This window comes from Schistocerca serialis, chromosome 2 (genome assembly GCF_023864345.2).
Source record: "Schistocerca serialis cubense isolate TAMUIC-IGC-003099 chromosome 2, iqSchSeri2.2, whole genome shotgun sequence".
Classification (NCBI taxonomy): Eukaryota; Metazoa; Arthropoda; class Insecta; order Orthoptera; family Acrididae; genus Schistocerca; species Schistocerca serialis.
In genome coordinates, this window is record NC_064639.1 from 681,045,516 (window position 1) to 681,069,257 (window position 23,742).

The following is a 23,742-nucleotide window of genomic DNA, read 5'->3' on the forward strand; positions in this document are numbered from 1 at the left end:
TCTACATGCCGCCATCTTGGATGACGTCATCACCGCCATCTTGAATAAATTTGGCAACAATGCAGTGTGAGCCGACACCCCCCTTGTCCCCCTACTAGAGGAATCTGAGAAAACATCGACATGGAAGCGAAGGGAATCAGGAAAGCAGTCAATTTTTTCTGTCGAAGTAGCATCTATTGAGGTACCAGTGATACAAGCGAGTTCATTGCTGTATCTGATGTTTTTCAGAAGACATAGAACCATCCACCTCTAAACTTACTTGCATCTGTGTTAAAGGATAACAGAGTGGACAGGGTGATCGACTGAGATGGAGCTGTAACGAGGTACGATTTAATGGTAGACTGATGATGCATTCTAGAGAGGGGGAAGTTGTTGCATGTCAATTTTCCACTGTTGTCAGGACGCATCAGTCACATGACATAGCCTGCATTCGTCTCGTATACATCCACGTGTTCTGTTTGTGGTTTAAAGCATTGTCTACTTGCGATCATTAACGGTAAACCTGTCGGTCATCAGAGGACTTCTGTCTCATGTGTGATGAAACGTGGCACATTCCTCTAAACGAACTTTGATTTATGCGATGTACTCCATCCCCCTGTCGTATCTTTGGCATAAAATCGGGACTGCAGCTTCATAACTGCACTGCAATCCCCATGCATATATTGCCTGACAGAGGTGCTGTTTACAGAGTTAGTGGTGAAATGACTTACCTTTCACATGCCGGACGCTGCTGCTATGAGTTTATCTGTTTCGCCGTTACTAACAATCATTTCATACAGAGCTGGTGCAGGCATTGTATAATTTCTGAACCATGATCAGATGCGAACAGTGGGCGCTATACATCTCCGGAAAGCTACATTGTGCTCGTATCATGCAGAGCATATGTTTAAGGAAGTAGTTTTTTTTCGTTTTACTGTTTGATAACATAGTTTATCGTAAAGAAACTGGGAAGAAGGATGTATGTCATCCGCTTGAAATATATTTCTTACCTTGGAATATTAACAGCGCTACAGTCTATAAGAATGATAGGTTGGAAACGCAGGAAATCTAACATTATAGTCTGTTTTAAGTGCAGAATGTTGTAGGCTTAGGAGTGCGTGTGTGTATGTTGTCTCTTACTGATACCTTCCAGGTACCGATCCTAGACTCTAGAACAATACTTTAGAGTTGATAGCTTGGTTGATGCTTTGAACTCCATCCGTCTGGAGCGCCATCGCGCATAAAAATCACACGTTTCTTGTTCTTCTTAGCCGTCTGCTATTACATAACAACACTTTCAAAACTGTTACTATACATCGCTAAGGAGTGCTAATCTCCTCGACATGGGCGCATCTTGAGAAATCTTGTGCACTTAGATGGGTGAGGACTCGGCAAACTCCATTCACTCACAAGACGTGGAATGTAGTTGTCTACTTCTGGTCGGTTGCAGATTAAATCGGTAACGGTGCTGCAGGGTGGGTTGGTCAATGACGGGGGGGGGGGGGGGGGGGGGTTCTTTCACTCTCTGATTTTACCCTAAGACAGCGAGAATGCTCGGTGACTCCCATACACAGAGAGATACATCATAAATTAAGCACTATGATCGAGGTGTTAGATATATGTAGAGCGCTGTCTGATATACTTTGATGGTGTATGTGTTCGAGAATTAACAACTGCACAGCCATCTATCCACGTTCGCAATGATACAAAATGGAGACGGGGTGGTTTAGCTATGATACTGAAACTGGGATACATGCTGTTACATCATTGGTCGGTGTTGAAATTACTGTAAAATTGCTAAAATTGTTCGCACTATCAACTGTAATGCTTATTATTAGAGTACATCGATAGTATCTTTTCCATCCCATCTGTCCACTGGCATGCTGTTGATTACCAAATAATGATTGACTGACATCGCTTGTCTGAGTTGGAGAAAGAGTTTTGTTGGATGGACAATACCTTCCAGGGTGGATAGCACCGAAACAGTGATCGCATACATGACTGCAGTATGATGAATCATCTAAACAGAACGTAGATTCATCAGCTATTCCGTGACTATGACAGATGAGTTTAAATGTAGTTTGGAAACCTATGCCAACGCCGTAAAACTCTTCCTGTTTCCTTATGGTGTAACACACTTTTATTTAAAATCATCCACTGTGTGTGGTGTGTTATGGTAGCCACAGTAACAATATGATTTACACTCTGACGTCTAGTTGTCTGCGAGAGGCCGTGGATCAGAACGTCTTAATGTCAGTTTAGAACCTGACACAGACCTCGAAGTCGTGGCAGGAAAACAAAATATATGGCAGTGTTGGTTGGTTGGTTGGTTTAAAGGCGGGAGAAGGGACCAAACTACGAGGTCATCGGTCCCTTGTTCCTAATAAAACAATGCCACAAGTAAGATAATAAAACGGACGAAACATATAACACAAAACGTAAAGAAAGGAAAAGCTACAAGAACGAAGGGGAGGCAACGAACATGAAAAGGAACAAGACAAGAAAACAACAGAGACGCTAGAAACAGAAGAGTAAAACATGAAAGCAGGTTACAGTGACTAGCCAACTAAGAGAATAAAACGCGAAAGCCAGCCACTCTGCAACACATTAAAACCTCCACCCTACAAGCACTAGGGTGGAGGACACGGAGGGACAAAGGACATGTGCTAAAACCTATATAGAAGTATAAAACCCACTCTCACCGATAAAACGTAAAACTAAAGCAGCTGCGGAGGTATTGTCGCCCAACACTGAAGCCAGGGTGCTGGGAAAGTTAAAAGTCTGCCACAGAGCGGCTGAAAGTGGGCAGTCTGGCAAGAGGTGGACGACTGTCATGTGGGAGCCACGGCGACACTGAGGTGGGTCCTCGCGACGGAGTAGGTAACCATGTGTTAGCCAGGTATGGCCAATGCGGAGCCGGCAGAGGACAACTGATTACCTGCGAGTGGCCTGTATGGAAGACTTCCACAAATTTATTGTCTCCTTAATGACACAGCTTCTTGTGTGTGCTGTTATGCCATTCCGTCTCCCAAAGCCCTGCAGTGTAAGACAGAACGCAGGTCAGCTGCGGAGATGCCTCTCTCCAGAAACGGTTTCCGCATCGCCTCTTTGGCCAGCCTGTCGGCAAGTTCGTTGCCGGGGATTCCAACGTGTCCTGGAGTCCACACAGACACCACAGAACGGCGGGAATGTTCCAGGGCAAAGATGGACTGGATGGATGCTACGAAAGGGTGGCGAGGGTAGCACTGGTCGATAGCTTGTAGGCTGCTCAATGAGTCAGTACACAGGAGAAATGACTCGCCAGGGCATGAGCGGATGTACTCAAGAGAGCGAGATATAGCCGCCAGCTCTGCAGTGAAAACACTGCAGCCAACTGGCAAGGAGTGCTGCTCAATATTTCCTCCATGAACATATGCGAAGCCTACGTGACCATCAGCTATTGAGCCGTCGGTGTAAACCACTTCAGAGCCCTGGAACACGTCAAGAATCGAGAGAAAGTGACAGCAGAAAGCGGCGGGGTTAACAAAGTCCTTAGGGCCATGCAAAAGGTCTAGACGAAGTTGCGGCCGAGGCGTACACCATGGAGGTGTACGTGAACGGACCGCAAGTAGAGGTGGTAAAGGGAAGGACTCCAGTTCAGAGAGAAGGGACGGCACGGGAACCGCAATCGTTAGCTCCGATCTGGGCCGCCGATGCGGGAGATGGACTGCCGCGGGTGGGAAAATGAGACGGTAATTGGGATGCTCAGGGGACCTATGAATGATTGCTGCGCAACTGGCGAGCAGTCGTGCACGTCTGATCTGCAGTGGAGGAACACCAGCCTCCACTAGTACGCTGGTCATCGGACTCGTCCTAAAAGCTCCTGTCGCTAATCGAACCCCACAGTGGTGCACAGGGTCGAGTAAATGCAACGCTAAAGGCGCTACTGAACCATAAACCACACTCCCATAGTCCATTGTGGATTGGACAAGGGCTCTGTAGAGCTGCAGCAGCATACAGTGATCTGCACCCCAATTTGTGTTGCTCAGGCAACAGGGGGCATTGAGGTGCTGCCCAGCACTCCTGCTTAAGCTGACGAAGGGAGCCAAGTCAATCTAGCGTCAAAATCCAGTCCTAGGAATTGATATGTCTCCACTGTAGTGAGTGGATCGTCATTAAGGTACAGTGTGGGTTCCGGATGAAAGGTAAGACGCCGACAGAAGTGCATGACACATGTCTCTGCAGCTGAAAACTAGAAGCTGTGGGCTAGAGCCCTTGAATGTGTCTTGTGGATGGCTTCCTGGAGGCGCCACTCAGCAACAACAGTACTGGAGCAGCAGTACGAAATGCAGAAATCGCCTGCATACAGAGATGGTTAGACTGAAAGCCCTACAGTTGCTGCTACACTGTTAATGGCCACTAAAAATAGAGAGTCAATACAGAGCCTTGCGGGACTCCATTCTCCTGCATATGGATGCAACTATGGAAGTCACCAACTTGGACACGGAAAGTACGGAACGACAGGAAGTTTTGGATAAAAATCGGGAGTGGTCCCCGGAGACCCCACTCATACAATGTGGCAAGGATATGGTGTTGCCAAGTCGTGTCATTTGCTTTACATAATTCAAAAAAGACGGCAATCAGGTGTTGCCGTCTGGGAAAGGGTGTTCGGATGGTAGACTCTATGGACACAAGATTATCAGTGGTAGAGCGACCCTGCCGGAAGCCGCCCTGACATGAAGCCAGCAAGCCACGTGACTCCAGGACCCAACCCAACCAATGACATATCATACGTTCCAGCAGCTTACAAAGAACGTTGGTGAGGCTGATGGGCCGGTAGCTATCCACATCAAGGGGGTTTTTACCGGGTTTGAGCACCGGAATGATGGTGCTCTCGCGCCATTGCGATGGAAAGACGCCATCGCACCAGATCCGTTGAAAATGACGAGAAGACATCGCTTGAAGTCAGATGAGAGATGTTTAATCATCTGGCTGTGGATGCGATCAGGTCCAGGAGCTGTGTCAGTCCAATGTGCAAGGGCACTGAGGAGTTCCTACTCTGTAAATTGGGCGTTATAGGATTCACCGCAGCGTGTAGTGAATGAGAGGACGTTCCCTTCCAGCCGCCGTTTGAGTGTGCTAAAGGCTGGGGGTTAATTCTCCGACGCAGAGGCTCGAGCAAAGTGCTCAGCAAAGTGCTCGGCTATCGCGCTCGCGTCGGTACATAACTCGCCATTTATGGTAACACCAAGGCCAGCTTTTGGAGCCTGGTACACGAAAAGACGTTTGATCTTTGCCCAGACTTGGGAAGGTGACATGAGGCACACAATGGTGGAGACTTATCTCTCCCAACATTCCTTCTTCCATTGTTTGATAAGGTAGCGAACACTGGCACAGCCATTTAAAGGCCGTGAGGTACTCCAGGGAAGGGTGCCGCTTATGCCACTGTAGAGCTCGCCGACGCTCCTTAATTGCTTCAGCGACTTCCGGCGACCACCAAGAGATTGCCTTTCACCAGGGGCACCCTCAAGAGCGAAGATCGTCTTTTCTGTCACAGAAACGATTGTTTTAGTCACCTGCTCCACCATCACATCGATGTTATCATGTGGAGGAGATTCAATGGTGACAGCAGAGATGAAAGTTTCCCAGTCCGTATTCTTTAAAGCCCATCTGGGCAGGCGTCCGTGGGCCTGATGCCAGGGCAGTGACAGGAAGATGGGGAAGTGGTCACTACCACACAGGTCATCATGTGCCCTCCAGTGGATAGATGGGAGAAGTCCTGGGCTGCAAATTGATATATTAATGGCCGAGTAACTTCCATGAGCCACAATGAAATGTGCAGCGGCCTTGGTATTTAAGAGACAGAGGACGAACTGGGACAGTAAAGTTTTGTCATCTCTGCCTCAGCCAGTAAGCACAGTGCCACCCCACAAGGGGTTATTGGCGTTAAAATCTTCCAAAAGTAGGAACAGTTTAGGGGGTTCAGCAATCAGTGCAGCTAATACATTCTGGGTACTGCACCACCTGGAGGAAGATATACATTGCAGATAGTTATTTCCTGCATCGTCATTCTTACAGGCACAGCTTCAAGAGGGGTTTGAAGGGGCACAGTTTCACTACAGACTGAGTTTAGGACATAAACGCAAACTCCACCTGACACTCGACTATAGTCGCTACAGTTCCTGTAGTATCCCTTATAGCCATGGAGGGCAGGGGTCCACATTGCCGGGAACCAGGTTTCCTGGAGGGCAATGCAGAAAGAAGGCGTAAAGCTTAGCAGTTGCTGTAGCTCAGCCAGGCGATGGAAAAAACCGCCGCAATTCAACTGGAGGATGATGTCATAGTGAGACTGGGAAGATCACCTGCTGCCACCGACATTTTGCCTGAGCAGTCTATATCCGGTGTGTCTGAAGGTCTGGCGAGATCTAGGTCCTCAGCAGATGCCAGAATCTCCACCTCATCCTCAGACGCAGAGCTTATAGGTTGCAGTGGTGTGGGTGCCACTGCAATTCCCTTTGTCTTGGGGATCTTCTTTCTGGATTTCTCTCGCTGCTCCTTGGGTTTCCCTGGCTGGGAGGACTTCACTGATTCCGTCTCTGGAACTGAGGATGAGTGGGAAGCCCTACAACCAGCTGCTTTTAGGCTCTTCAGCCACTGGCAGGTGTCATCTTTCCCACTAACACAAACCTGGGAAGGGAGTGACCCAAGGGACCCCATCCTAGTGAGAGGAGCCGAAGAAGACTTACGAATCTCTAGCTCAGAAGTGGGGACTGATATCCCTGATGGTTTGGGAGTGTTGCTCCAGAAGTAGATGGAGCGGGAGCAACAGGGAGGGAAGTGCCCCCACCATCAAGAGGACAGGTGTAGTCTTATGATTCTGAGAGGCGACAGTAATGTGAGTAACTGATGGGGCAACAACTGTTCTCATAGCAGCGGCGTAAGATTTCATAGCCACAGGATGTAGGCGCTCAAATTTCCTCTTAGATTCAGTGTAGGTCAGTTGGTCCAGGTTCTTATATTCCACGATTTTCTGCTCTTTCTGTGAAATCTTGCAGTCTGGCGAGCAAGTTCAATTATGCTCCCTGCAGTTGACACAGATGGAGATGGGGCACATGGAGTATTGGGATGTGATGGACGTCCACCATCTAGACATGTGATGCTGTAAATACAGCAGGAACACATATGGCCGAACTTCCAGCGCCTAAAGAACCGCATGGGGGAGGGGCATATGGCTTGATGTCACAGCAGTAAACCATCACCTTGACCTTCTCGGGCAATGTGTCACCCTCTAAGGCCAAGATGAAGGCACTGGTGGCAACCTGATTATCCGCTGGCCCCTGACGGACGCACTGGACGAAATAAAAACCTCGCCGCTCTAAATTGGCGCGCAGCTCGTCGTCAGACAGCGAAAGAAGGTCCCAGTGGAATATAAGACCCAGGACCATATTTAAGCTCGTATGGGGTGTGATGGTAACAGAAACATCCAACTTGTCACAAGCGAGTAACACCTGTGACTGGGCAGAGGATGCTGTGTTTATCAAGACTGATCCAGAGCACATTTTTGACAAGCCCTCCACCTCCCCAAACTTGTCCTCCAAATGCCCCACAAAAAAAAACTTCATGGATGTAAGTTTCCCCATCAACTCTCGTACATACAAGGTATCAGGGCGAATAAGCTTCACTGCCATCCTTAGCGTGGTGTTCCTCCCATGGTGTGGCCAGGGAGGGGAACGATTTGGGGTCATATTTCTTACCACTGAAGTTAGACTTTGCCCACTTAGAGACTACTAGCGGCAGACCACCACCAAGAGATGATGTGCTATGCTTCATGGTGTCTCATCCAACCTGATGGCACCCACTCTGATCAGGGGCCCTCCCCACAGGCGCCATCCAGCCTCAGCTAGGGCCACCTGGCAGGATGGCCATTGGTGGGAGTCCCGATGCCCCAGGGAGATAGACATCTACTGCATGACATATCTGGTACCGCGCGCCGCGGAATTTGAATCCCCGCCAGACGTCATGGACGTCGAAGACCCGTAGAGGTCTCTGTACCGTAAGCCAGAAGCTGTGGCGGCGCGCGCCTCCTGGCCCGCATTTAGACTGATGGCGCCACAGTGGAACACGTGGTTGCAGCGGCCAATAGCGGCGTTCAGGATCGAGTACTTAAGCGTCTGCCTGTCGCTCAGCCTGCCAGTCTAACCTCATGTGCGTCTCAGAACATATCACCTCGCATTAGACAATGTATTGACTTTCGTGTCGCTTTACGAGTGGACGTGGCTGTCTTGTTTGGTTCGTGACTCTGTTGTCTGTTCTTGTTTTGTTTCGGAAGGTCCTTTGTTGGTCGTGTCCGTCCTCTCCCGTTGTGTTATTGTTTGCGGGCCGCTCCGCAGGTCCCGCCGCGTTTCCGTCACTACAACCCCGCGACAGTTCCGGTCGCCGTTACAACAGCATACATGGGCAGTTAACGGCGCAGGCATCAGCAGAGCGATTCCTGTGTTGTCAGAGGGCTACAACCAACAGGCTACATGGCGGCTACACCACAATGAACTGGCTACTGTGCTGGATATGAGGTGCTAAGAAGTCCATGGTCATCGTCTGTGCAGAAAGTGACACTGCATAGTGCATGGTGGAAAACGCACCCAGGAAAGTGTCCTCGCCCAAGAGATGGAGAATGAGTAGACTGCAATGCGACAACGAGAAAGTGACCTACAGATCTCAATGCACGATGGACATTATGGACTAAGTAAGGTGTCCTTCCCCAATTGGCTCACCTTTCAGAAAAATTTAGGAAGATGGAGGTCAGACCTGACAGGGGACGGGCAAGTGTAACATCTAAAGGGATTAGAGAGAAAGTGGATCGACGAATTTTTGCTTTTCAAATCTGAGGATATGTTTTTCCATAAGGTCCATTGCCACCAACACCTGTGACAACACCAAATACCAACAGGAGAAAAGGACCAGCATATCAGAAACCTTATCTGATATTTAGACAGCTCCAGCCAATTATGGAAGATTTTATTAACCAGCAGTTACTCGACACGATAACATCGGAGAGTGACAGTCCATGGGGTGCAGGAATTGTGGTAGTACCAAAGAAATCGTCAGATGGCTCAAAAAAAAAAAATACAGGTTCTGCTGTGATTAGCGTGCCAAGAACAGGAAGGCTAATTGATGTATATCATATCTCCAACATTACTGAGACCATGGATAACGTGGGACAATGTTGATACTTTTCAAGAATAGGTTGGATTGGTTACCATTGATTGGAGGTTGTTGTAAAGGACTGCCTGAAGCCAGCATTCTTGGTACCATGGGGCATTATCAGTTCAATACAATGCCATTTGAAATGAAAAATGCTCCTGCAACATTTCACACATTAATCGACGGTGCACTGAGAGCTCTGAAGCCACACCAGTGTCTAATTTACCTAGACATGTAGCAGAATAGACACATCTGAAGGAAGAGATTTAGGGCTGCATGTTTCATGAATGTAACATATTTAGGACATGTAATTAGAAAATATGGATTAAGGACAGACACAAGATTAGTCCTAGCAGCAAGAGAAGAGAGTTCCAAGTGCACAAGTTCATTAAAGTACAGCAGTCTTTTTTTGGGGTCTCAAATTACTACAGAAAATTCATTTAAACGTTTGACAACATAGCATGACCAATCAATCACTTTCTAAGTATTCAACTATTAGTTATAGTGTCTTTTTTGTTGGCAGTCTGACGAGAACAGTCCCATTTATCTTCCAGACAAAATGATTGCACCATTTGAACCTGAGCTGCTTCTTCAGGATGACCATAATAGGGATTTGGTCTTCCAAAGGCTCCTTTTACATACCCCACATTCCTTGATTTGTCTACCATGTACTTTGATATTAATGGAACGTGGTTCAAAATTGTTTTCTTTGAAAATGTCTCTGAAATAATAGTTAAAACTTGCACAATATTCAACAGCCAAATTGATGTTTGTGAAAAATTCCTGGCAAGAGGTGCAAGAGTGCTTTGGTTCATTTTCTTCTGAAGATGGAATTTCTACTTTTGAAGAGTGTGGTCAGTTTTGCTGCGGTGTATTCATCCATAGCTTTAGTAATTTCTCTGCACTTTCTTGATGCACAGAGCTTATGACTCGACTTCACTGGCCAGGTTTCTTAACAGAACTAACATGTGCATCTGTAGTTGACTGATTCAGGGTATTTAATTCTCCCTCTATTGATGCAAAATCTGCACCATGTGAGGCTTCATCTTGTTCAGATACTATCACTGCTGTTATTCTTTCCTCATAAAAACTCACTGCATGGTCACAGGTTTCTTAGAAGCCTCTTCAATAAACAACTACAGTAGAGAAACCTGAGAGAGAGAGAGAGAGATAGAGAGGGGGGGGGCAGAGAGAGAGAGAGAGAGAGAGAGAGAGAGAGAGAGAGAGAGAGAGAGAGAGAGAGAGAGAGAGAGAGAGGAGGGGAGGCAGAGAGAGAGAGAGAGAGAGAGAGAGAGAGAGAGAGAGAGAGAGAGAGAGAGAGAGAGAGAGAGAGAGAGTGGGTTGGTTGGTTTGTGGGATTGAAGGGACCAGCCTATTAGGGCCATCGGTCCCTTTTTCCACGAACTTTAAACATCCACGAAGAATAAGAACAAACAATGGAGATGACGAGAGAAGACACAAGACAAGACATACACAGTACACAGACAGATGCCAGAAAAAAGGAACTAAAATCACACCGAGTGTGTCAGTGGTTAGTCGACCACAGAAACAAAAACGGAAAAGCCAACCACCAAGAAGCAAGTCTAAAATCATAGGCCAAAGGTCACACTCAACACAAGAAAAAGATAATCACTTACATCAAGCGATAAGAAGCCCCTGCATGAATAAAACTCAAAACTAAATCTGCCATTGCAGCGTCATCTGATAAAAGTGCAGGAAGCATATCAGGCAGTGCACACATCTGCCTGAGCGGAATTTTAGAAGCGGTCAGTCCAACAAGATGCGGACCACAGCCAAAGCTAACCCGCAGCGATATAAAGTAGGGTCCTCACGGCGCAATAAATAGCTGTGTCATCAAGGTGTGGCCAATGCGCAGCCGGCAGAGGACAACAGAGTCCTTGCGGGAGATCCGCAAGGAGGAGCGCCACGCACCTGTATCCTCCTTGATGGCCCAAAGTTTGTTGGGTGAAGGAAGGGCGCGCCATTCTTCACCCCAGGTATGAAGTACCTTCTGCCACAAAACTGACCTGAGGTCACTCTCCAAAAGGCCAATTTCCAAGGCTGGTGCATCTACAGCCTGTTTGGCCAGTGTGTCAAGATGTTTATTTCCCAGGATGCCTGTATGAACCAGGGTCCACACAAAGAACACAGAGCAGCCGCAACGGGCAAGAGTATGGAGGGACTCCTGGATAGCCATCACCAGACGAGAGCGAGGGAAACACTGGTGGATAACTCGTAAACTGCTCAGGGAGTCACTACAGATAATGAAGGTCTCACCTGAGCAGGAGCGGATATACTCTAGGGCGAGAGGGATGGCGACCAGCTCGGCAGTGAAAACGCTGCAGCCAGCTGGCAATGAGTGTTGTTTATAATGACCCCCTAGAGTAAGAGCATAACCGACACTCCCAGCAACCTTCGAACCATCGGTATAGACAACGTCAGAGCCTTGAAATGCGGCAAAGGTTGAAAGAAAGCAGCAACAGAGGGCCTCAGGATGGATTGAGTCCTTCGGGCCCTGTGCCAAATTGTGCCAAAGGCATGGGAGAGGCACACACCGAGGGGGTATATGCAGAGGGGCCCAGAAAAGAGGTGGAAGAGGGAAAACCTCAAGCCCAGAGAGAAGAGCTCTGACACAAACCGCAATCGTACACCCTGACCAAAGATGCACGACCAACTGAGGGACCAGGATGCCCGGGCAAGCTACAAATGTGTGTAGCATAAATGGCCAGTAATCGGTGGTGCCGAAACCGCAATGGAGGGACACCTGCGTCCAAAAGTATGTTGTTGACAGGCCATGTCCAGAAAGCTCAAGTCGGGAGTTGGATCCCACTTTGAAGAATGGGGTCCAGCAACTGCAATGCAGAAGGGCATGCCGAACCATAAGCCAGACTCCCATAATCTATATGGGATTGAATTAATGCCTGGTACAGCCATAGAAGGGGAGACTGATTGGCACCCCAGCTGGTGTGACGCAAGCAACAGAGAGCATTAAGGTGCCACCAGCACGTCTGTGTAAGCTGCCGAATATGAGGGAGCCAAGTCAACTGGATATCAAAAACCAATCCCCAAAAACCGATGTCTCCACCACAGCAAGAGGTTCGCTGTCAAGATAAAGCCGTGGCTCAGGGTGAACAGTGAATCGGTAGCAGAAATGCATAATGCAGGTCTTGGTAGCTGAAAACTGAAAGCCATGCCCAACAGCCCAAGACTGCGCCTTGAGGATAGCGCCCTGCAGTTGCTGTTCAGCAGTTACAATAACAGTGGAACTAAAGTATAGGCAGAAATCGTCAGCATACAAGTTAGTTGACACAGGCGCTCCCACTGCTGCAGCGAGCCCATTCACTGCAATTAAAGAGAGGCAGACACTTACGACAGATCCTTGGAGGGGGTCGAAGAAGCGAGAGGGGGCGGCCCAGAGGCGAGGGGAGGCGAAGAGGCGAGGGGGGGCCAAAAGGCGAGGGGGGCGAAGGGGCGAGGGGGGGCGAAGGGGCGAGGTGGAAGTGAAGGGGCGAGGGGGGAGCGCGGGGAGAGGGGGGAGCGAAGGGGGCGAGGGGGGAGCGAAGGGGGCGAGGGGGGAGCGAAGGGGGCGAGGGGGGAGCGAAGGGGGGCGAGGGGGGAGCGAAGGGGGCGAGGGGGGAGCGAAGGGGGCGAGGGGGGGAGCGAAGGGGGGCGAGGGGGGAGCGAAGGGGGCGAGGGGGGGAGCGAAGGGGGCGAGGGGGGAGCGAAGGGGGCGAGGGGGGAGCGAAGGGGGCGAGGGGGGAGCGAAGAGGAGAGGGGGGGCGAAGAGGAGAGGGGCGGCGAAGAGGAGAGGGGGCGGCGAAGAGGAGAGGGGCGGCGAAGAGGAGAGGGGCGGCGAAGAGGAGAGGGGCGGCGAAGAGGAGAGGGGCGGCGAAGAGGAGAGGGGGGGCGAAGAGGAGAGGGGGGGGCGAAGAGGAGAGGGGGGGCGAAGAGGAGAGGGGGGGCGAAGAGGAGAGGGGGGGCGAAGAGGAGAGGGGGGGCGAAGAGGAGAGGGGGGGCGAAGAGGCGAGGGGGGCGAAGAGGCGGGGGGGGGGTGTGTTGGATGCGAAGGGTGTGTTGGATGCGAAGGGTGTGTTGGATGCGAAGGGTGTGTTGGATGCGAAGGGTGTGTTGGATGCGAAGGGTGTCTTGGATGCGAAGGGTGTGTTGGATGCGAAGGGTGTGTTGGATGCGAAGGGTGTGTTGGATGCGAAGGGTGTCTTGGATGCGAAGGGTGTCTTGGATGCGAAGGGTGTCTTGGATGCGAAGGGTGTCTTGGATGCGAAGGGTGTGTTGGATTGCGAAGGGTGTGTTGGAGGCGAGGGAGGGGTTGGAGGCGAGGGGTTGGGGTTGGAGGCGAGGGGGTTGGGGTCGGAGGCGAGGGGGTTGGGGTCGGAGGCGAGGGGTTGGGGTCGGAGGTGAGGGGGTTGGGGTTGGAGGCGAGGGGGTTGGGGTTGGAGGCGAGGGGGTTGGGGTTGGAGGCGAGGGGGTTGGGGTTGGAGGCGAGGGGGTTGGGGTTGGAGGCGAGGGGGTTGGGGTTGGAGGCGAGGGGGTTGGGGTTGGAGGCGAGGGGGTTGGGGTTGGAGGCGAGGGGGTTGGGGTTGGAGGCGAGGGGGTTGGGGTTGGAGGCGAGGGGGTTGGGGTTGGAGGCGAGGGGGTTGGGGTTGGAGGCGAGGGGGTTGGGGTTGGAGGCGAGGGGGTTGGGGTTGGAGGCGAGGGGGTTGGGGTTGGAGGCGAGGGGGTTGGGGTTGGAGGCGAGGGGGTTGGGGTTGGAGGCGAGGGGGTTGGGGTTGGAGGCGAGGGGGTTGGGGTTGGAGGCGAGGGGGTTGGGGTTGGAGGCGAGGGGGTTGGGGTTGGAGGCGAGGGGGTTGGGGTTGGAGGCGAGGGGGTTGGGGGTTGGAGGTGCGGGGGGGTTAATGACGAGAGGGGTGATGGAGGCGAGGGGGGTGTGTTGGATGCTAAGGGTGTGTTGGCGGCGAGGGGGCGTTAAAGGCGAGGGGGGGGAGTCTGGCGAGGGGGGGGACAGGCGAGAGGGAGGGAATCCGCCGAGAGGGGGGGCATCCGGCGAGGGGGTGGAATCCGGCGAGGGGGTGAAATCCGGCGAGGGGGTGGAATCCGGCGAGGGGGGGGAGTCCGGCGAGGGAGGAGGGACGTGGGCGAGGGACGTGGGGGGGGAGAGAGAGAGACCCGGGGGGGGAGAGAGAGAGACGTGGGGGGGGAGAGAGAGACGCGGGGGGGGAGAGAGAGACGCGGGGGGAGAGAGAGACGCGGGGGGGGAGAGAGACGCGGGGGGGGGGGTTGAGAGACGAGGGGGGGTTGGAGAGACGAGGGGGGGGGGGGAGAGACGAGGGGGGGGGGGAGAGACGAGGGGGGGGGGGAGAGAGACGAGGGGGGGGGGAGAGACGAGGGGGGCGGAGAGACGAGGGGGCGGAGAGACGAGGGGGCGGAGAGACGAGGGGGCGGAGAGACGAGGGGGCGGAGAGACGAGGGGGCGGAGAGACGAGGGGGCGGAGAGACGAGGGGGCGGAGAGACGAGGGGGCGGAGAGACGAGGGGGCGGAGAGACGAGGGGGCGGAGAGACGAGGGGGCGGAGAGACGAGGGGGCGGAGAGACGAGGGGGCGGAGAGACGAGGGGGCGGAGAGACGAGGGGGCGGAGAGACGAGGGGGCGGAGAGACGAGGGGGCGGAGAGACGAGGGGGCGGAGAGACGAGGGGGCGGAGAGACGAGGGGGCGGAGAGACGAGGGGGCGGAGAGACGAGGGGGCGGAGAGACGAGGGGGCGGAGAGACGAGGGGGCGGAGAGACGAGGGGGCGGAGAGACGAGGGGGCGGAGAGACGAGGGGGCGGAGAGACGAGGGGGCGGAGAGACGAGGGGGCGGAGAGACGAGGGGGCGGAGAGACGAGGGGGCGGAGAGACGAGGGGGCGGAGAGACGAGGGGGCGGAGAGACGAGGGGGCGGAGAGACGAGGGGGCGGAGAGACGAGGGGGCGGAGAGACGAGGGGGCGGAGAGACGAGGGGGCGGAGAGACGAGGGGGCGGAGAGACGAGGGGGCGGAGAGACGAGGGGACGAGGGGTGGCGAGAGGGGCGCGAGGGGGGTGAGCTGAGGTGGGTTGGAGAGATGAGGGGGGAGATACGAGGGGGGAGAGACGAGTGGTGGCGAGAGGGGACGAGGGGAGGTGAGCTGAGGGGGGTTGGAGAGACGAGGGAGATGGGGGGAGAGAGGGGGGAGGGGGATAAGGGGGGAGAGAGAGGAGAATGAGGGTGGGGGAGAGAGAGAGAGAGAGAGAGAGAGAGAGAGAGAGAGAGAGAGAGAGAGAGAGAGGAGGGGGATGGGGGAGAGAGAGAGAGGAGGGGGATGGGGGGAGAGAGAGAGGAGGAGGATGGGGGGAGTGAGCAGGGGATGGGGGAGAGAGATTGGTGGGGGGATGGCGGGAGGGAGAGGAGGGGGGATGGGGGGAGGGAGAGGAGGGGGAAAGACCGGAAGGGTGAGGGAGGAGGGGGAGAGACAGGAAGGGGGAGGGGGAGAGACTTGGATGGGGAGGGGCAGAGAGGAGTAGGGGGAGGGGGAGAGAGGAGGAGGGGGAGAGAGGAGGAGGGGGAGAGAGGAGGAGGGGGAGAGAGGAGGAGGGGGAGAGAGGAGGAGGGGGAGAGAGGAGGAGGGGGAGAGAGGAGGAGGGGGAGAGAGGAGGAGGGGGAGGGGGAGAGAGGAGGAGGGGGAGAGAGGAGGAGGGGGAGAGAGGAGGAGGGGGAGAGAGGAGGGTGGAGGGGGAGAGAGAGGAGGATGGTGGGGGAGAGAGAGGAGAGGGGAGAAGGGGGAGATTGAGGAGGGGGAAGGGGGAGATTGAGGAGGGGGAAGGGGGAGATTGAGGAGGGGGAAGGGGGAGAGTGAGGAGGGGGTGGGGGAGAGTGAGGAGGGAGGATGGGGGAGAGTGAGGAGGGGGGATGGGGAGAGTGAGGAGGGGGGATGGGGAGAGTGAGGAGGGGGGATGGGGGAGAGTGAGGAGGGGGAGAGGAGGGTGGAAAGAGGGGGATAGCAGCTGTAAATAGTTATGCACTATATTTGTTGAACTTCCCAGACTGGAATAAGGAAAAAACCTTATAACCGACGACGTTTTCTTCAAGAACTGGGACGACAGCTCATGCAACCACACATTGAAGAAAGGGCTACAAATATTACAGGACCGCCAAATCCTGTAATTTCAAGTATTGACGTATTCTCGGGCGGAAAATCAAGCAGAACTGCGGTGCAAAGGTAGCTCATGGAGGTAAAGGTGGATGTCATTTGTGCATTGGTGAAAGCCATTCAAAAGCAGAAAAGTTCGATAAAGTGAACAAAATAACAATAATCCGCAACAATTGTAAGAGATACCCATGTGGTAAACAGCAGAAAAACTGTTGTATGTTCCAAAAGTGAAGTATATTCCAAAAAAAGTGGTGAATGATTCTTCTCACAAAATTATGTTACCTCTAGTTTTTGTAATTTTTTAATTCTATTGAAGTGTACTTCAATAATACTATAACGACTTTTACTACTAATTTTTCACAAGATAATGAGACCTAGTAAACTTAAATGATGTAAGTGAAAGATATAAAACACATTTTTGAAAAGTTTTAAAAAATATTTTCAGGATCCAGATCCTGATTATACATCAATAGTTCTTTGAAAACTATGTTATTAACTTAATTCAAGAACAGTTAATGAATCATATTTTTTTAAATTTTTATGGTGTGAACACAGAACCCCCCCCCCCTCATTGGTAATACAAGTTACTGAAAACTGCTTGGTATTGCGAGAGTTAAATGTCTATATTTCGGTTTTCAGATTTCATCTCCGATAAGTATGGGAAATGAAACCTAAATCAGAAACACAGTGGGTCGGACTTTTATTCTCTTTATGTGCCACAAGAAACCATCACGGAATCGTCTAAAAAAAATAAAAAAAGGGCATTTAATCCCACGCGCAGTCGCAAAAGACCAACTTGTCGGACGAGTGACACGATAGCGCTACACTACACAGCACAATTTATAGGGTTGAGTGGTGTGTGTGTGTGTGTGTGTGTGGAGGGAGGGAGGGAGGGAGGAGTGTCGGCTGTGCTCTTACCCGTCTGACAACACAAGGAAAGCGCGTCAGTGGATCGGTCAAAACGCCTACACACATCCAGTTTGTCTGTCCGTTGACATGTCGGTTGCTGCGTGTGTAGGCCCCTTACATGGAAACGTTTCTCTTTCCTTCTCGCATAATGGCACTTTTTCCTTTCCCAGGCGAGAAAAGGGAGATCCCGTCAACAACGAAGTAGCTAGCGACGAAGCACAAATAAATCGACCATGCCCTTTGACAGGAACCATCCCGGCATCTACAATTACATTTTTACTCTGCAAGGCACCTTACAGGAGGGGACAGAGGTTTCTTTGTGTTACACTTATCAATTGTCCCTTTTCCGGTTCTAGTCGCGAAAAGCTCGCGGAAAGAACAGCCATTGTTGGTAAGCCTCCGTGGGAGATGGAATCTCTAGTTATATCTTCAAGATCTTTTTGCAAGATACACGTAGGTTGAAGCAATATATTTGTTCACTTTTCTAGACATACGTTCTCTCAACTTTTAACAGTAAACCAAACCGTGGTGCAGAACACGTCTTGCAGGGTGTGCCAGTGTAGATGGCTGAGCATCACCGTGTTCTTTCGTGCTAACTAAATGAAGCTGTAACCAAACCCACTGCTCTTTTTCGGGGATTATTTCCTGTGTTAGTCCTACCTGATACAGATCCATGACTAGCGATCAATATTCAGTTATTGGTTGCACAAAGATTTTTTGGAAGCTGTCTGCCCTGTAGGAGGACTACGTTTCCTGAAGATGCTTCCAATGGATCTCTGTTTGGCGTCTGCCTTAAGCGTCCTAGGGAAAACAGAGAAAACCTAAATCACGATAGCCGGGCGCGAATTTGAACAGTCATCCTAGTGTGCAGAACACTACAGTACGATTTATACTTACACAGTAATATAAATTACGCCCTCACATAGACTGGAATCTGATTACGTAGTAACTACCCTCCAACTTTACTCCTAATATTGCATTGGAGAGAATATGCAGTACTACAGTGCTGCTAAAGATTCAAATACTCTACCAGGAAAGAATCTGATTCCACAAATTATTAATGAAGATTAAGTCCATCGTATTGTATTCTCTGCAATGACGATCACGTTATTCGACATCAATAGCCTGTTTTTTTTTTTTTTTTTTTTTTTTTTCTCTACACCTGAATATCACAGATTACATAAGAGTCGAAAAAACAAAATTACGAAACTATAAGAAACTCAATACACACAACCGTCTGTCTGCGTTATCTTATTAAAGTGTCTTCGTTTAATACCATACAAAATTAGAGAAATTACTTTGTTTTACGGGCACACACATAGAAAATAACCTAAGTAACATTACAGACCTAAGTCATGTACTAATGTAACTTTATGCTAATGAAAGAAACACTGTGTTGAATTATAAATCTGTCAGGTGCAATTTACTCACAAACCCTTGTCGTGACATTGGTTGCAGTTGTCCCGCTTCGTTAACTTGTGCTGATTTTCTGGGTACCTCTTGTCTCAATAAAAGTCCTTCATATCTCCAAACCGGACTGCGTAGTTTACAGGACGGTCAAATCCAACCTTTTGACATTCGTAACCACTGTTTGAAACTAGTTCGTAAATGTTCCACAAGAAGCGCTACCACAGCCCGCATTTTATGTTGCCAACTTTCCAGCCGTTGATACTAATACATGAGTTTAGCGTTCGTAGCAACAGTGTGCGTCATTTTATTTCTTTCCTGTACTTAAGTAGATTATGGATCTTTTAAAAATAGAGCGATACGTACTAATATTCAATTTTACTTGCTGTAGCTTGAGTTGCTGCTTCGTATGCGTAGCAGTATTGTGGCGAACTTTCAGTTTTGCAGTACTACGTGACACAAATTGGTTTACAATAACATTCCACTGTTTATGTTCTTACCTCAATCTAGCTCTCATAGCGCAACATACTTTGGCGTTTATAATTGCACCAAAGTGCGTCACTCGTCACCTCATTATAAACTCTACATAATAATCCATTTTGCAGTAATTTGTTTTCTAATCGTAGTAGCTTCACATTATAAATCTTTTGATAAGAAATTAAAAAAAATTACGACGACCATAAGAATGATAAACGAACTTACATAACAATTCTGTGAATACATTCTGCAGTTTTGCGCAACCGACATTGCGAAAGTAAGGCCCATATTCTGCATAATTTATTTATTTGTTGATAGTCCTGTCAATACAAGGTGGCGCACGAAATGTGTTACCAATTGTTTCTTTCACAATTTACGACGCACATTAGATATCCCGCTGGGATCTCCACAGCTGTACCAGCAGAGCTTGGAAAAACAAATGAGTTACGAAATGACGTGTAATTCACGATACTGCCGCTAAGCAGCAATGGCTGACAATGGAAGACTGACGACACAGCAACGATCGGCAATTGTGTTACTTTTTCATGAAACGAAAAGCCTTGTTGTGACTCAGAGGCGTTTTCGAGAACAGTTTAACACACGATGGGTCCCTTGCAAAAAGACCATCCACAGGTTGTACGATAAATCTGTACAGGAAGGAACAGTATTGGAAGTGAAGCGACCTCGGCCTAAGCCTGTTTGTTCACCGGAGAACATTGAAGCGGTACGAGTTGCTGTACACAGAAGTCCCGGGAAATCGTGTAGAAAGGCAGCAGTGCAACTGGGAATATCCAGACGCTCCGTTCAACACATTCTTAAAAGTGACCTCCATATGTACCCATACAAGATGACCTGTGCACAGAAGCTCACTGAAGAACACAAGCAGCAGAGACTACTGTTTGCTCAGTGGGCGGAGAATAGGGAAGAAACTTCAGACGAGGCGCATTTTCATTTAGACGGAGTGGTTAACAAACAAAATGTACGCTTTTGGGCCACTGAAAACCCACAAGTGTTTCAAAAATGACAACATTATGCTCCGAGGATTCCAGCGTGGGCAGCAATTTCCAGTCACGGACTTATTGGACCCTTTTTCTTTGAAGAAAGTGTGAACAGCGAGCGTTATTTGAGCATGCTTCGCAATAAATAGCTTCATTCCACAGCTTGTTGCTACTGCCTTGCCATTCAACACGCAGTGGTTCATGCAAGATGGAGCAACGCCACATACTGCAAACACTGCGTTGGAGTTTTTACACGACCATTTCGACATGCAGATCATTTCACTTAGGTTTCCAGGTCGCTTCAGTGATGGACAAAATTGGCCCTCCAATAGTCCAGACCAATCCATGTGACTTTTTTCTTTGGGGCACCTAAAGGAAAAAATTTTCCCGAAACGTCCACGTGATTTAATGGAGCTCAGAAGACTTATTCTTCAAGCTTGCAGCGAAATTACGGAAGACATGTGCCGTAGGGTAATCACTAACTTCAGTGTTCGTTTGAAGGAAGTTAGGAAACAAAATGGTGGACATATTGAGCATGTGCTGAGTTAGAACAAATCTCCATGGTCGGCTCTTCATTGTAGTATACGTTCCTTTCAGATTGTATTGGCAATAAAGTTTATATTAAAAAACAAAATGGTAACACATTTCGTGCGCCACCCTGTATTTGTAATAAATATGTTTCGTGTCCTTTGTGAATCTCATAAAAATCTTAAAGTGTGTACCGCCAGACCCGTACCGAGTTGATACTGCGCCCTTGGCAGAACCGCCAGGTGCTCCCTCCCCCGGCCGCCTGTAAAAGTACATTCTGCAAATTTCATAACTTTGCAGCCAGGTTTACAAAAAATAAAACATTATTGAAAAATATTTGTCATATTGAAGCAAAATATTGCACACAACACATTAAATGTACCACTACTAAATTACTAACTACCATTACCATTACTGAATCACCATTACAATTACCCTTACCATTACTAAGTCACTAGTTGCATAAACTTTCTAAAAAGAATTGAAATTAAAACAAAATATGTATTTTACTGTTTGTGGCAGCTGTCATACGTTGATTTTAATGTGACATGTGACATATAACAAAGAACAGTTTTGATTTCGTGTCATACAATATTAACCTTTGTACCACAAGGCGGTGTCGGATCCGACACTTCTTGTTCGTTTTCGTTTGCACAGGAGATATACGAGTATATTATATATTTTCTTCCACTTGTATTTATGTATGTATATCGAATGAACGTGATTTATAGGGGTAAAACAATTCTTTTTACCTAAGTGTCGCATACGACACGGCCGTGTGACATGTATCCCGATATTCCACTTTGTGACAGCAAGGTTCATAATAAAAATTACTGATTAGAAATGAAAAAGAGTTACAACTAAGGGTTGACAAAATATATTTGTCCAGGAACTATATTTTTATCACAAGTCTACTTTGCGTTTCCTGGTTTTGAGTGAAGCAAACTCATTGATTATGCCATTGAAGTCAAGTCTAGCACCTGTGTTGTATTCTGTCGACAATATACATAAATTTATTCGTCTGCTTTCACCAATATACGAGAGTAAGCAGTTTTTTTTGTCACCTACAGATTGCTGTTAACTCCGATAACAAGTTATGCAGCCACTAGTGAAGTCATACGTATCCTCGAACCAATTTAAATGTTTGGGTAAACATCTTTTTGAACAAAAAAATGTAAATATGCATACGGGAAGCCGCATCAATGTTCTTCATCGGCTCCTACACTTCGAACTTAGTAACAGAAAAAATAAAACATTATTGAAAAATATTTGACATATTGAAGCAAAATATTGCACACAACACATTAAATGTACCACTACTAAATTACTAACTACCATTACCATTACTGAATCACCATTACCATTACCCTTACCATTACTATGTGCCATATTTTGGCACCAAAATCAGCTGCACAGTTTTCAAGATAAGATTCAGAACTTTAATTTAAGACATCTACTGATAGGAAATTACTGTCTGATGAAACGGTATATACGTGACATCTGTTTTGCTTTTCACTTATTATTCTATCAGGTTTTTTGAAGCATTCTAGTTTAAACAGTTCCGCTCGTCCTCAGTCGACAGAAATCAACAAAAGGCATTCGGTCATATTTGCTTCAGTGTCCATTCGCCGTCGACTGAGTTTAAGACCCTACATCCTACAATGCCTCTATGGGCGAGTTGTACACGCAGCAGCTATGTGACCAAATGCACTGTTGCCACGTTAGCGGCAGACGCAAGGATAGAAGACTGTTAGGAAGCTGTCGTTGCTTTATGGTGTTGCTTCTATGAACTGACAACACTGTAGAAATGAGACCGTGACAAAAGCGTTCGTTACAGTCGCACGCAGAGGAAAAAGGCTTCATCTGGTTTTTTTTTTTTGGTCAGTTGTTACCCTTTGGTAGGTCCTGTCTCTCAGCGCCCTGTGCACTGCCACTTACTTTTATTGTTACCTTAAATAATTCCATTGCCGCTGTTGCCTTACTTCTCTGCCACAACCTAATGAACATCTTCAAAATGTCACTGCTAATTCTGCCTAGTTTGCCGCGAGTGTGGCAAATATATGTTCACTATACATAAAAAATAACGGTATTTTTTCTGTTTTGTAACTAACCGACGATGCGTTTATAGAGAATGTAATATGACATTGGTATTTGCATATAGTCAGCAAAAATGTCGTATAAATCGAGAGGCAGTACACACACACACACACACATACACACACACACCGTTCAAAGTTGGAAACAAACACGTCAGAATTCAATCCAAGAGAAGGGTGGGGTGAAGAGGAGTTTGGGGGGGGGGGGGGGGCGTCATGACCAATGACATTGTTCAAATCTGGCCATCCACATTTAGGTTTTTCGAAATTTCCATAAACCGATCCAGGCAAATACCAGGACCATGCTGTTATTTACTGTCTAGCAAAGTCATCAGAAGGTCGAAACCAACTGCAAAGTGATTTAAACAAGATACCTGTACGGAACGATAAGTGACAGTTGTTTCTAAATAATGAAATGTCTGAGGTCATCCCAATGGCCACTAGAAAGAGTCCGCTACATTTCTGTTACATGATAAATCACACGGATGTAAAGGCTGGGAATTCAGTTAAAATAATTAGGGATTACAATTACGAATAACTTACTGGAACGATCTCGCATTGCGTAAAACCCAGGAAAGAAATTCTACGTAGCCGGTGTGGACGTCAAACCACGCCGCTCTGTGCAACGAGAACCAAGTTCTGCCCTTTGTCGGTACATCCAAAATGGTTTGCACTCTTCTTGGACGGCTTTTATCGGCAGTCCCCGGCTCTAGCAAAGGGATGTTACAAGTTTAAATTGTGTATCTGCCTGCGGCATCGTAGCTCCCAAACGAAAGGTCCGATTGTAACGCAGTTTTTTTAAATTGAAAGCTGGTTTACGCGGGATGGTTCTGAGCTATGTTCCTTGAAAGTCTGTTCACCCTTTTAAATTTCATCAGCTAAACTGACCTTCTAAATACCGCACGGCGGCAGAGAGTGCGGCAACACCAGTATTCGCGGAAGTACGTGTTAGTCCTCAGTCCGCTCATTTTCTGTTTATAGGAGTT

The 23,742-nt window shown here is 48.9% G+C and overlaps 1 protein-coding gene across 1 annotated transcript in view; it reads right to left on the reverse strand.

The window, feature by feature from the left end:
• LOC126456325 (uncharacterized) overlaps nucleotides 1–19,174 on the reverse strand; it is a 43,923-nt gene extending 24,749 nt beyond the window's left edge. Inside the window, exons 1-2 of the mRNA XM_050092074.1 lie at nucleotides 19,158–19,174; nucleotides 13,495–14,114 (exon numbers count right to left, since the gene is read on the reverse strand). Of these exons, the coding sequence (XP_049948031.1) occupies nucleotides 13,495–14,114; nucleotides 19,158–19,174 (637 nt within the window). The remainder of the gene's footprint in view (nucleotides 1–13,494; nucleotides 14,115–19,157) is intronic.
• Between the last annotated feature and the right edge of the window lie 4,568 nt (nucleotides 19,175–23,742).